This window comes from Zeugodacus cucurbitae, chromosome 4, assembly GCF_028554725.1.
Source record: "Zeugodacus cucurbitae isolate PBARC_wt_2022May chromosome 4, idZeuCucr1.2, whole genome shotgun sequence".
Taxonomy (NCBI): domain Eukaryota; kingdom Metazoa; phylum Arthropoda; class Insecta; order Diptera; family Tephritidae; genus Zeugodacus; species Zeugodacus cucurbitae.
This window is the reverse complement of record NC_071669.1, coordinates 11,030,102-11,045,423: the sequence shown is the minus strand read 5'-3', so window position 1 is coordinate 11,045,423 and position 15,322 is coordinate 11,030,102. Positions and strand designations below refer to the sequence as shown.

Below are 15,322 nucleotides of genomic sequence, written 5' to 3'. Positions count from 1 at the left end.
ACTTATTTAAAAGTATTTTTTCAAAGTAGTAAGACACTTTTAGCTAAAATTCAGAACTAAAAATTAAAAGTTTTAGGAAGTAATTTTTCGGTGGGAACAGTTACTTATGTTTTAAAATAAATAATTTTGCCATAAAGTGTCTACATAACTTGTACTGACATCAAAATTCAAAGATTAAAACATGAAAAGAGTTTATTTAAAAATGGGAACAGTTTTTTAAAGCACTAAAATACGAACCAAACATAGTAGTAAACTTATTTAGATGTATTTTTGAAAATAGTGACACACTTTTAGGTCTAACATTCCGTCCACAGGGTCAATAGTTAATATTTGTCATTTAGAAGTTGTAGGAAATTTAGAAATACATATAATCTACGAATGTATACTTACTACTATTTTTAAATAAATATCAACGATTTCTAATAAAACCCTACAATTTTATAGGTACTGGAACGCTCGTGGGAGGTAGTGGATGGCGTAAATGTTTCATTACGCCTCTGGGACACATTTGGCGATCATGACAAGGATCGTAGATTTGCTTATGGGCGGTAAAGAAAAAAAATATCAAGCGATAAATTAATCTAATTTGTTTATAAACCTTACTAACTGTACCCATTTCCCTTCCCATAGATCGGATGTCGTACTGCTATGCTTCTCCATTGCCAGCCCCATATCGTTACGCAATTGCAAAGCAATGTGGTATCCGGAGATACGTCGTTTCTGTCCAGATGTGCCCGTCATTTTGGTGGGTTGCAAAAACGATTTACGTTATATGTATCGCGACGAAACGTATCTCTCATACTTTGGCGAACGTAGTACCTTCGTACGGTAAATTAATTGTATTTAAAGCTTAAACTTTCGAATAAGTCACTAATTTTTGTAACAGCGCTGCACTGAAAAGCGACCTCGTTATGCCGGATGAGGCGCGTGCCGTTGCAAAAGAGCTGGGCGTTGCCTACTATGAAACGAGCGTCTTCACATATTTCGGTGTGAATGAGGTGTTCGAGAATGCCATACGTTCGGCGTTGATTGCGCGCCGACAGCAACGTTTCTGGATGACGAATTTGAAGAAAGTGCAAAAACCATTGCTGCAGGCACCATTCCGACCACCCAAACCGCCACCACCCGAAGTCACCGTTGTGGTGGGCAATTACAGACAAGACATGTACAACATGTTGATTTCACAAACCCACACGGATCTCATACTGGTGGTGGGTGCGAGTAAATTTCCGGTGCATCGGTTTATGCTCGCTGCTGCGTCGAACATCTTTTATCGGCTACTCAATACAGAACTAACCGATATGGGTGGTAGGAGTAGTAGTGAATCGAGTATGGTGAGTAAGACTGGAAAGTAATGAATTCAATTATGAATATGGAGCTTCAAAATATCAATTCGGGGCGGGTCGGGTGACTGAAAAATTCAGAAAATGTTTGTAATTTCATAAAAAATTTTATTCTAGTGTCGAAGTAGAATAACTGGGAACAGTTAATTTAGCCAAGAAAGTTTGTAAAAAATACTTTAATGTATTTTGTTTGACACGCTAATGCTATTAGAAAAAGAAATTTGAACAAATAAATAATTCTTGTATTAACTAGGAACAGTTTTACCTTTCAAATGCTCCATAAATGCCTTGAAAATCAATAATACGCTTTGGTATAATTGTAAATTTTACATATATAGAATGTGTTATGCAATTTGTTAAGTATATACAATTTAATGCGCCATTGCAGTCTCAACTGAAGTTCACATAGGTGGGAACAGTTTTTATTTTGTCAATATTATTTAATTTGTTAAGTATATAAAATTCATTGAGCCATTACAATCACAAATTAAACTCACATAGGTGGGAACAGTTTTTATTTTGTCAATATTATACAATTTGTAAAGTATATACAATCTGTTGAGCCATTACAGTCTCAAATTAAACTCGCATAGGTGGGAACAGTTTTAATTTTGATAATATTATACAATTTGTAAAGTATGTACAATCTGTTGAGCCCTTCCATGAGTAGGAAGAGTTTTTATTTTGTGTCTATTTCTAGTCTCTTGATAATTTCCAAGTTTTAATTCGAGTTTAAAATTGTTTTAAAAGCATTCCTCTGTATATTTAACACAGCATATTAATTATTTACCATCCTAGGTGAGTTCCACATTTGGCGAAGCGACCACTGCGGACTTTAATGACGACACTGAGTGCCTCATAAGGCATGAATCGCGTACACAGAGGTATTAATAATCATATCATTAGCTATAATATATACTAAGCTTCTGCGTTTGTTATTTTTAGAATGTGGGAACAGCTGAAACGACGTTCCAGCTATCAGGCCTTACCGCTAATCGAAACCAAAAAGCCCAGTGATCTCTATAAGGACCTGCATCATCCCATATTCCAAAATATACGCTTAGTGCAGATGGAAAATACGCGTGGCATTAATGTTACACAAACAATTGTCACACTGACAAAACTGATAACGCCACAAGCGCTGCAACAGTGTCTGCAATTCATTTATACCGGCACAATTGAAAGAGAATTTCACAATTTGCAGGTAATTTTTGAAGTAAATTGAGTGCAGGAAAGCGGAAAGTGATTTTACTTATATGTATTTACAGGAAGTTAAACAAGCTGCTGATTTCTTAGAACTGCCTCAATTGACTGTATTACTTTCCAAGCCACAAACACTTTTAGCCAGTTTAAACGATGAACCGAATCAACATTTTTGTCTTGTAAGTTTAACTCTATTTTTCACTCCCTTTCCTACTCACACTCGTTTTCATTTTCTCACTCTCTCTCTCTCTCTTTCACTCTCTGTCTCTATCACACTCTCTCGCTCACTCTAACTATCTCTATTACTCTCTTTTTCACTCCCTCTCTTTCTCCCACTCTATCTCTCTCTTTCACTCTCTGTCTCTATTACACTCTCTCGCTCACTCTAACTATCTCTATTACTCTCTTTTTCACTCCCACTCTATCTATCTCGTATCACTCTTTCTCTCTCACACTCTCTCGCTCACTCTAACTATCTCTATTACTCTCTTTTTCACTCCCTCTCTCTCTCCCACTCTATCACTCTCTATTTCTCTTGAAACCCCTTCGTATCATATAAAACCACTTTTTATTCACCACAGAGCATTAAAGAGAATATGGAGAAGCATTGTATTGGCGATGGCTGTTTTAGTGATGTCACCTTTGAGCTGGATGATGGCCAGATGAAAGCACATCGCGCCATTTTAGTTGCACGCTGTGATGTTATGCGCGCCATGTTGGCCGGCGACTTTCGTGAGGCGCACTCAAGTGTGGTGAGTATACGAGCATAGTCATATAAGACCGTTTTCACACGGGCAATTTTTGTCGCGGTAATTCTTAGTTTTATAGGAGAGGGGGCGACGAAGAGAGGAGAATTTCTCTCTCTCTCGCTTCCCTTGGTCGCCCCCTCTCCTATAAAACTAAGAATTGCCGCGACAAAAAATGCCCATGTGAAAACGATCTAAGTGAAGAGAAATGTAAAATTTTATCCTTTTCACAGATCGTCTTTCCCGGCGTCACGATCTATACGTTTCACAAGTTACTCTGCTATTTGTACACAGATGAAATACCTCCAATTTCAGCAGATAAATGTTTGAATCTTTTGGAATTAGCAAATCGTCTGTGTTTGCCAAGATTACTGAATTTGGTTGAGTGTCGTGTGATTGAAGACTTAACGATGATATCGCAGAATGAAACGAATGAGACAGTCGATCATTGTCTCAAATTGTTGGAGCCAGTGAAGGTGAGTATGAAGGAGGGACTCTTTCTACTTCTAACATAGCTACTATGTATGACAACTAGAAGTATAACCAGTTGCCTTACATAATATGTTTGTTATCTCCAATCATTATTGTATTTCTCACTTCTATATCCCCCCTCCAGCTGCATAATGCCCATCAATTGGCCGAATGGTGTATGTCTTACCTGTGCGTCAATTACAATAAGATTTGTAAATTCTCACTCAAAGGCCTCAAAGCACTGCATCAGGATAATCAAGAGTATTTACGTGAGCACCGTTGGCCGCCCGTGTGGTATTTAAAGGATTACGATTACTACCAGCGTTGCATAAATGAAATGAATAAAGAATTAAAGAATTCACGTCGTGATTCGCGCAGCGATGATGAAGGTTGTCTCTGTTTTACCGGCGGTAAGTGTCAAAGCACTCTAATTAACAACAACAAATCTATTTGACTGTGTGTTGTACGTACGAACTGGAAATAAGCGAAATCGTTGCAACAACTGGCAACAAAAAGTGCAGTGGTATATGAAATGGGCATCACAGCTAGATAAACAACAATAAAACAAAAATAAATAAATAAATCATAAGCAAATAAATGTTATCGAGCTACGAGAGCGCTCATACGTGGTGGCTCTCAAGCCGTAATTACAACAAATGCGCACATTAGTCGTATATCGAAAAAAATCTTGTGGATTTTTCTTTATTGTTTTTGTTTTAACATAGTTTCGTACTGCATTTGCAGGTTATAACTATCGTTTATAAATTTTCTACTTGCATACTCGTGTAGCTTGGGTTTGTATTTGCCATCGCTCTCAGTCATTATACTTCCCACTTCACTAATAAATATTCTGTATGTACAATGAAAACTCGCCGTGAATGAAAGCACCATTTTCACAACACCCCCCAGTTGTTATACATATGAACATAACTTGTAAAATACTCAAGCGCTCATTTAAAAAACAATAAATTTTAATTTTTTTTAACTCAAAATATTTTTTTATTATTTTTGTTTACAACTTTTTTTATTCTTGGTTTATTTGGTTACTACTATTATTTTTTTCTTTCTTTTAATTAATTTACATGATATAATTTTTTCTATTTTTTTCTATTATTTATTTTGATTTTTTTCTCTTAAATTATAAAATTTCTATTTTTTTTCTATTATGTATTTTGATTTTTTTCTCTTTAATTATAAAATTTCTATTTTTTTTTCTATTATTTATTTTGATTTTTTCTCTTTAATTATAAAATGAATTTCTAATTTTTATAACCTTTTTCTTTTAATTAATTAATTTTTAAATTGTTTGTATTTTATTTAATATTTTTTTTTTATAATCGCTACGACAATTTCTGTACTTTTAATCTTAATGTTTTATTATTATTTAAATTATTTATTTTAGTTGTTGTTAAAGTAAAATATTTTAATTTTTTTTTTAATTAAAATTTATTAACAATTATACTCATGTAAAGAAAATAGTAATAAACAAAAATAGAAAGTAAAATAATAAAGAAAATAGTAAAAAATACTACAGCATTACCGCGATTCTTGTACGTAATGAAAATCGAGCTCATCGACAATTTTTCCTCGTTGAACGAAGTGGCTTGTTATGCAATTAATTTTAATTTAATTTAATTTTTTTTGTGGAATTAATATTATTTTTAAGGCACATTACCAATATTTGACCATCATTACTCTTTAACTCTCCTTTTTGGGGTCTTTGGCACTATCAATAATTAAAATTGCCTTTTCGAGAAGATTTTCGCCACGGAGAAACTCTTTTACCTGAAGTTTTAAGGGATTTTATAATTTTATATTATTGATAGAGAAATTTTTTGAAACAAAAAATCTACAAGCCTCTGGAACAAATGTTTTGTGAAACCATTCTTCAAATAAAGCCAAACACAGCCAATCGCTTTGAGCGTGTACTCAATGATTTCCCAATAACCATTAATTTTACACTATGATTATCAAATTAATATTTCTTTACTGATTTTTGCCGTTCTTTCCGTAATGCCATTGTTTCCTTAAAATGCCAACTTTCTCTTTTATTGTTAGCAATGTAAATTTTTTCTTGTGATTATGAAAACGATCTACACAAATCGTCAGTTAAAACTAATCGAAATTTCTCAACATGCATCTGGGTTTCTCAGAAATTTATTCAAACTAAGGAACCTTTACCAAAAATAACAAGGTCTTGTCGCAAATATCGAGGTCAATATTTATGAATGTCGCAAGTACTGAGTACATAATGTAAAATATTTCGTTGTTGCAAGTATCAAGGTGTACAAGAATCGAAGTACCTTCTAATTTTTATACTCTCGCAACAAAAGTTGCCAAGAGAGTATTATAGTTTTGTCCACATAACGGTTGTTTGTAAGTCCTAAAACTAAACGAGTTAGATATAGGGTTATATATACCAAAGTGATCAGGGTGACGAGTAAAGTTCAAATCCGTCTGTCCGTCTGTTCGTCCGTGCAAGCTGTAACTTGAGTAAAAATTGAGATATCTTAATGAAACTTGGAACACGTGTTCCTTGATACCATAAGAAGGTTAAGTTCGAAGATGGGCGGAATCGGACCACTGGCACGCACACAAAATGGCGATAAAGAGCTATAACTAAGCCATGAATAAAGTTATGAAAATCAAATTTGGAACATAGGATCGCATTAGGGAGGAGCACAATTGAATGTAATTTTTTTGGAAAAGTTGGCGTGACCCCGCCCCCAACTAGGTTTTTTGTATATATCTTGCAAACCAATAAAGCTATATAAACCAAACTTTTTGGAGTCGTTTCTTTTAGCCGTTTCCTTATACAGTCCAAAAATGAAAGAAATCGGATAATAACCACGCCCACCTCCCATACAAAGGTTATGTTGAAAATTACTAAAAGTGCGTTAACTCACTAACAAGAAACGTCAGAAACACCAAATTTTACATAAGAAATGACAGAAGGAAGCTGCACTGAGATTTTTTTTACAAAATGGAAATTGGGCGTGGCGTCGCTCACTTATGGGTGAAAAACCATATCTCAAGAACTACTCGACAGATTTCAATGAAATTTGGTATATAGTATTTTCTTGACACCCTGATGACATTGGTGATATGGGTGAAATCGGTTCACAACTATGTCTACTTCCCATATAACTCAATTTTGAATCCTTCTGATTCGTTCACTTTATAATGTATACATAAGGAACCGATAAAGATAGCGAAATAAAACTTTACACAAATACTGTATTTGAGCTGTAACATCACTTGTGGAAAAATTGTCAAAATCGAACCATGACTTTTCAAGGCCCCTGATATCAAACATGAAGAACTCAGTGCCTAAGGGTAAATTTTCACCGAAAATATAGGTAAATCTCTAAATAACTTGCGAGAGTATAAAATGTTCGGTTGCACCCGAACTTAGCCTTTCCTTACTTGTTTTTACTATTTTTTCACACTATTTTTTTATTGAATTACTTTTATTCATATTTTTCTTTTATATAATTTATTTATTTAATTCCTTATGTCTTATTTAACATTTTGTTAGAATCCGTACATATTATCTTTTATTTTTTTTTTCATTTGATTTAGTAAAAAGTTATAAAAGTTATAAATAAATGGTATTATTAATACCTTTATTAATTTATTTTTTATTCTTGTAAATTAATTTTTTTTTTGTTTTTTATAAGATTTTTAATTTTATGAAATTATTTTATTTTTCCTTTTTTTATTTTTATTTTTAATTTATTTATTTTTATTATGTATGCATATTTATTAATATTTTATTTAATTATTTGAACTTACTCTCATTTTCATTTTTTTTTCATTAAATTGATTTTTTTTTTGTTTTTATACGATTTTTAATTTTATGAAATTATTTTATTTTTTTTTCTTTTTTGTATTTATTTAGTTTTATATATTTATTTATTTTTATGTATTTTTATTATAAATTTTTATTATTTATATTTAAACTCTTTTTTTATGAAAATATGTTTTTTTTTTGTTTTTCTAATTTTTATTTAAATATTTTTTATATAATTTTTTGTTTGCAATTTATATTTTTCTAATACTCAATAGTTTTATGTTCTATTGTTTTCATTATTGTTTTTTATTTTTTTGTTTTTAATTTAAAAAAAAACTTTGTTTTTGTTTATTTTTTATATATTTTATTTATTATATATTATTATATTTTATTATTTTGTTATTATATATTTTAATTATTTCTAAACATTTTCTTTTATACACTTATTCTCCTTCAATTTGCTTGATATTTATGTGCGCTTTTTCTTGCTTTCGTTAAATATTCTTATCACGCTTTTGACCAACTCAAATTTTTGACTTCTACAATTTGAACTTTATTTTCAATTTGTTGGTCGTTTCTTTCAACTAACTTTCGTTTGCCTAAATAATTTATTTATTTATTAATTTATGATTAATTTCAATTTCAAATTCATGCCACAATTTCATAAAAGCCAAGCCAAGTATAAGCTAACTGCTTGCAGCTCACTGCAAGCACTCCTACAAGACCCCAAAACGCCGAACACACACACACTCAAGTACATCTAAAACATTCAAAAACTTAACACGAACACTTACATATACATATATATACATACACACATACATACATACCAACTTACATACATTCATACCATGCCACTCCACCCCTGCAAATCATGCACTGTTTTATTAATATTGAAATTTGGACAAAGTATTCTCTTGGCTATTAGGCAGCAGCAATGGTGGCAAATCGAAGCGTGGCACTGATCCCAATGGCAATGGCGGCACCGCCGAGCATAGCACAACCGATAATCAAATCTTCAATAGCACAGCGAATTCGATGAATCACATTGACCTGGAGGCGGCCGAGGTCGACTTGAATCTCTGACATCCAGCCATCGGGCATAGAAGGTGCGACATTTTTTATTAGTGTTTTATCAAAATTATAGATAATTATTTACAATTTATTTGCAGATCACTGCGTTTCATTGTGATTCTGCCCGTGCTGATCTGCTTCATTTGTACAATTTTAAGTATTCTAATATTATTTCAAATTTACACATAACAATACCAAAATTGTTATAAGCATAATGCGATTAATGCTGAAAGTATTTTTTCTATTCAATTGTTAAACGTAATCCAATTACAACAATCACAATTAATGTAATTTAAGCTGTAAGGTAATGAAATTAAAGTGGCCATTCGCATACCGGTACATACTGCATACTGAGTTAGTTTTAAGTGTCGAAGTCTAAATGCCATTGAAGGGGGAGCTGATGTAGTTTTCAACCACAAGTGACTCAAGATTGGAGCTGTTTGAGCTACATGCTTGTAATGCTTGACGGTGGAGGATTTTTTATGCACTTTGAGGTATGGACTTCTTGGGTTTTGTATTGGAAACTCTATTTTTCTTTTGAAGGAAATATGTGCAAATATGATATTTTGTTGAACTGTGTTAATATTTTTTTTGCTGGAAAGTTATTAGAAATATGTTTGTGGGTACATTTTATGTGTCTAATCTATTATGTAGAAGGTTGAAAGTATTTGAAAAAGCGCTTAAAAGTATGCTAAGAGCTGAGTAAAATGCAAATAAAAACAGTAACAGCAAACACAACAACAAATGGAAGAACAACAATAATAAAAAAGAAATACAACAACAAAAAAATAATTTTGCTATTGGATTAACCACAACAACAAAAAGAAAAAATCAGCGTTAATTACCAACAACAAATATGAACACTACAACAAATAACAGCAGAAAAAAAGAAAAATGTTCATTGAAAAAATATGAAAGCAAAAGCAATTCTCCTGGTCTTAATCCGAGGTCCCAGAAAAAAATAAATTAAAACAAAACTATATTACTCTCTCTTTGCAAGATGGTTGCGAGAGTTTAAAAATAAAATATGAAATCAATATTATTTTTTCAGCCAAATAGCGAATACAAAATCAAGCTATATAACAATTTACAAAATTTTCATCATTTTTTTTTTTCTTCAAGATTATAGAAATAAAATATACAAAAAAAAACGAAATCAATTACTAAGAAAACACCAGCAAATTAAAAGCAATATATATGTATATATGCCTACAGTGCAATAAAATCGCAATACAAAAACACCAACAAACACAGCAAAAACCAACAACAAAAACAAAAGGCAACAACAACAAAAAGCAAACAATGCAAACACGCCGTTGAGAAGAGAGTTGAAAATATTCAAATGTGAAAAAAGCGCTAAAAAATAGGGAAACTATTGTCTAGCCATTAGTCATGTAAGCGATACACAAATTTCTAAGCGAGCAAAGGTATAATAAACACACATAACTAGGTACATACATGCTTAAAATAAAATAATATTTATAAAAAATAAAATTTAAAAAAAAAAAAAATATTTATAAAAAAATATTAAAAAATAAATATTTATAAAAAAAAATTTAAATATAAAAAAATATTAAATTAACAGGAAACCCGCTAATTATAACTTGTAATAGGCGTATAGCGTATAAACAAAATAATAGCAAACTAAGTTTAGTGCCAGCCAGCCTAAGCCAAAAAACGGAGCAATTCTTAATTTTAGATGCCATAGCATATGTATTTACATGCATACATACATATGTATAGTATGTATGTGTAAAAAGAATAATAAAATTAAAAAAAAAATTAAGTTAGGGGTTTCTAAAATTTTGGCTAATGATTTTTGATTTTTTTTATAACAAAAATACTATTTATATAAGCATCTCACGTAAAATTGATATACAATTATTTTTTTTGAGGTTATGCCGTGAAATTTTTGATATAAATTAATTAAGAAGTGCATAAAAAATTAATGCAGCAGTTTTTCGAAATTGAAATTCTAGTACACAACAGCTTTAACGCCTAAAATTATGCAACAACTCCATTTGAACAGTTTTCATACAAACAGTTTTGGAACTAATTTCACTAAAAAAATATGTTTTCAGAAATATTGGATTTTCCTTTTTCGAAATTCAATTTTTTCGAAATTTGATTTTTTTTTTAATTCGAAATTTTTCGAAATTCGAGCATAAATTAATAATTAAGATCCCATTTACTTAAAATATTAATGCAGCAGTTTTTCGAAATTGAAATTCTAGTACACAATAGCTTGACCGCCTAAAAGTATGCAACAACTGCACTTGAACTGTTAAAATAAAAACAGTTTTTGAACTAATTTCCCAAAAAAAAATATATTTTTTAGAAATATCGGATTTTTTTCGAAATTCGAAATTTTTTTCGACAACGATTTTCTTGTAAATGTTCGGCATAAATTAATAATTAAGATCCCATTTACATAAAATATTAATGCAGCAGTTTTTCGAAATTGAAATTCTAGTACACAATAGCTTGACCGCCTAAAAGTATGCAACAACTGCACTTGAACTGTTAAAATAAAAACGGTTTTTGAACTAATTTCACCAAAAAATATATATTTTTTTAGAAATATTGGAATTTTTTTTGAAATTCTCAATTTTTTCGAAATTTATTTTTTTTTAATTCGAAATTTTTTTGAAAACGATTTTCTTGTAAAATGTTCTGTATAAATTAATAATTAAGCGCCCGATTGCATAAAATAGTAATAGCATATTCTAAGAGTTGAAATTCTACTACACAACTTCTTTTGCGCCTAAGAGTATGCAATAACTGCACTTGAACAGATTAAATACAAACAGTTTTCGAAATAACTTGAACAAAATATTTTTTTTTATAAATATTGGATTTTTTCGGAAATCGACATTTTTTCGTTATTCGAAACTTTTTCGAAATTCCTTTGACAATTTTTTTGAAATTCTTTGAAAATTTTGAAACTTTGAAATTCCTTGAACAAAATGATATTTTTTTTTAATATTTACCGATATTCGAAACTTTTTCGAAATTCGAAATTTTTTCGAAAACGATTTTTTTGCAACTTTTTTCTAACAATCTTAAGTTAACGCTGTATTTCACGCTAAGAACTCGCTGGCGATGTTCGAAAATACCAGTAAAAAAGAATATATATAGCACTTAAAGCATAAAAAACTGCAATTTCAATAAATAAATTTTTCGAAAAATATAGTAAACTCATTTTTGCAATTTTTTTTCAACATTAAAGCGCTAAGATTCGAACCCCTAACATTTAAAATTATAAAAAAAAATAAAACCAAATAAACCTAACTGAGTCATTAACATTAAAGTGAAAGCACAAAGCAAAATTGTCGGAACCTAGTCAATCTGCCCAAAAATAAATTTTTTTGAAACACATAAAAATCATATGCCAATATAGTTGTACATACATAGCTAATGAAATAGTATGCTACAAAAGTAAGAATAAAAACATATAAAAAACAGAAAAAAAAGTGATCTGTAATTATATAGTAAAAAAGAAGTTTCATTAAAAATTCTGAAATTAATAAATAAATAAAAAAACAATATGAAATCAGAAAAATTCAAAACAAAAAATAATCATATAACTCAAAACTTAGTACCAACTTCATAATAAACATAAAAAATAAGTAAAGATTATAGAAATAAAAAATAACAAAAAATAAAAAATATATATATAATTAAACATAATTTGCAAGACGGCTGGTTACTGACACAAAAATAAATATTTTTTAATTAATACAAATTTTTAATAGAAATCTAAACAATTCGCTAAAACACATTCGGGGGTCTCTATTATTGTTTGAAGTTTAACAAGAAGACTGCTTTCGGCTATAGAAAATAAAATTAAAAAAATAATATAAAAAGTAAATTTCGCTGCTTTCATGCTTGTGTCAGCAATCAGCGGTATAAAAATCAAGCTTACGAGTAAACATACATACATACATACGAGTACTCAAACTACAATCGTTTATAATTATGAAAACTCACTCGCACACAAACACACACACACACACACATGTACACCTAGTGTACGCATCATCACACAACGTTCGACTCATATGGCCTAGCTATAAACATATACTATATTAGGATTAGTTTTAAATTACTGAAAAATTCAAATATTTAGTATATATACATGCATACAATTAATATAATAAATAATATATGTATAAACATAGTGATACATACATATATATATAACAAATAAAATTGAAAAATATTTTTAGCGCATATTTTTGTATTTGTATAAAATTATAATTATTATTTTTCTTAATTACTACGTAAATAAATTGAACTTTGAACTCTTGCAAATAAGTTGAATAAATAATATAAATAAATAAAATGTAATAATACAATTTTGCAGTATGAAAAGGTAATAACGTGAAATTATGTACATGTGCAATAAAGAATAAAAATGGATAATATGATGAAAAAAGATTGGAATAATTTGACTTAATTTTTATATGTGTATAGTAAGGAGTGATATTTTTTTATTTTTATTTATGGTGATTTAAGGTCTCCAACTTTGCTTCCGCCGTTTTTTGTAAGTATTCGAAACTTTTTCGATATTCTTTTTTTTAATAATTTGAACAAAATAATTTTTTCTTTATAAATATTGGATTTCTTTGGAAATCGATTTTTTTCGATATTGGAAATTTCTTCCAAATTCGAAATTTTAAAAGAACAGATTAAATACAAACAGTTTTTGAAATAACTTGAACAAAATATTATTTTTTATAAATATTGGATTTATTTCGGAAATCGACATTTTTTCGATATTCGAAACTTTTTCGAAATTCTTTTTTGAAATAATTTGAACAAAATAATATTTTTTTTTATAAATATTGTATTTTTTTGGAAATCGAAATTTTTTCGATATTCGAAACTTTTTCGAAAACGATTTTTTTCAGCTTTTTTCTAACAAGTTTAAGTTTTTTTTTGTATAAAAACGTTTACAAATGTCGATGAGCCTCAGCCGCATTTTTTTTGGAATTGAAAAGCAAAATTTCCCGCAAATGTCGAGAATTCGGCTCAAAAAGTGACATTTTCAGTTGAGAATAAGTTTGGGATGCAAACAGATCTCTACAAATATTTTGTTAGGTTAATGTTGACACAAATGTCCAAAATCAATACAAAAAAATCGATTTAATCGACCAGTGCTTGACCCTAGAGACATCTATTGGAAAACGGCGGAAACAAAGTTGTAGACCTAATAAATTATTAAATAATATAAAAAATATTAATAATATTAAATTTTCTTATTTTAAATTTAGATAACAGAAATTTACTAGATCAAAAATTACCCCTACCAACAAAGTCTGCTATGACTACTTCTTCTTCTGTAGGCCTCAACGTGGGTTCATGTTAAATATAATATTATATTAATTATTTACATACTTAATAACATTTATTTGGTTTATTGCGCCGCTATTGCTTTTCCGCCTAAAAGTATGCAACAATTGCATTTTAACAATTTAAATACAAACAGATTTTGAATTAATTTTACAAAAAACATTTTTTTATATTTAATTTTTTTTTTGGAAATTCTGAGTTTTTCGTTACTCAAAACTTTTTCGAAAACGATTTTTTGCAACCTTTTTTTAAACAATCGTAATTATTGGCTATATTGCAAGTAAGAACTCTGCTGAATCAAAAATTCCCACTACCAAAAAAGTCTGCTATAATTTTTTTTTCTTCTTCTGTAAGCTTCAACGTAGCTGTATTTCGTATAATATAGTGTTTATTTTTATATTTAATAAATTGTTTTTGTTGGAGTTAAATAAATTTATCTGAAAACAGCAATTATTATTTAATTTTTTTTTATTAACTATTTCTTATTACCAATAACGGGTTTTTCGATTAATAAACCTATCATTTAAATTCCTATCAAAAATATAGCATTTTTTTAGTTTTATATATACTTTTATATATTTATGATCGCTAAGCATAAGGATAAGTGTATGTGAGAGCTGCAAAAATACTTCTCATACAATTTAAGTGGTTAGGGGTAGTCAGGACTTTCAAAAAAATCAAGTTTTTTTAGTATTTTCGTTGCATTATCTTTAAAATATTCTCTGAAAATTTGATCCGATAATTACTTTTTGAGTTATTCGACAAATAACGAAGAGCGCTCGGGTACTCCAAAACGCTAGTGTGAAACTTTTAATATGTTTTTCTCAAAACTTTGTTTTTTGAACTGGTGACAATTGTAAATCGAAAACCACTCAGTAAATTTTAATAAAATTTATACAGCTTTTAGAATATGTACATAATAAAGTCAGGTCTGATCGAAGAATTTTTTTTTCAAAATTTCGATTTTTTAGACCTAAAATCTAGAAAAAATTTCCTAAGGTCGCCAATTTGTTAATTTTTGGAAAAAAAAAACAAAAAAACATCGACAAGGCTCACAATTATCTATTTATAAAACTAATTTTTCTTATCCGATTGATTTTAGATGAATTTCCAATGCCTTATGATAATCACCGCAAGGACCTTTGTTTCTAACTGGATCAACACAAGCAGCCATTATTTTGGAAATTATAAATTATTATTTTTTTTTTAATTTTCGTGTCTTCAAGTCAAAACATTGTGTAATAATGCCATATTACTACATTTGTAAAATAATATGATTTAATAGCAAAAAAAAATTACTGAAAATTCTGCTTATTTCGTGTCTCTGACTACCCCTA

General features: G+C 29.4%; 1 protein-coding gene across 2 annotated transcripts in view; it reads left to right on the top strand.

The window, feature by feature from the left end:
• Window positions 1–12,549, top strand: part of LOC105209576 (rho-related BTB domain-containing protein 1) — a 44,286-nt gene extending 31,737 nt beyond the window's left edge. Inside the window, exons 3-13 of one of the 2 annotated variants that reach the window (XM_029037646.2) lie at window positions 445–548; window positions 631–828; window positions 887–1,334; window positions 2,142–2,227; window positions 2,289–2,547; window positions 2,612–2,725; window positions 3,128–3,298; window positions 3,526–3,768; window positions 3,909–4,173; window positions 8,485–8,665; window positions 8,729–12,549. In XM_029037646.2, coding sequence (XP_028893479.1) covers window positions 445–548; window positions 631–828; window positions 887–1,334; window positions 2,142–2,227; window positions 2,289–2,547; window positions 2,612–2,725; window positions 3,128–3,298; window positions 3,526–3,768; window positions 3,909–4,173; window positions 8,485–8,642 — 2,046 coding nt within the window. In that variant the 3' untranslated portion in view covers window positions 8,643–8,665; window positions 8,729–12,549. Of the gene's footprint in view, window positions 1–444; window positions 549–630; window positions 829–886; window positions 1,335–2,141; window positions 2,228–2,288; window positions 2,548–2,611; window positions 2,726–3,127; window positions 3,299–3,525; window positions 3,769–3,908; window positions 4,174–8,466; window positions 8,666–8,728 lie in introns of both variants that reach the window. The other variant, XM_011180021.3, reaches the window with a different exon arrangement.
• Window positions 12,550–15,322: the final 2,773 nt, after the last annotated feature.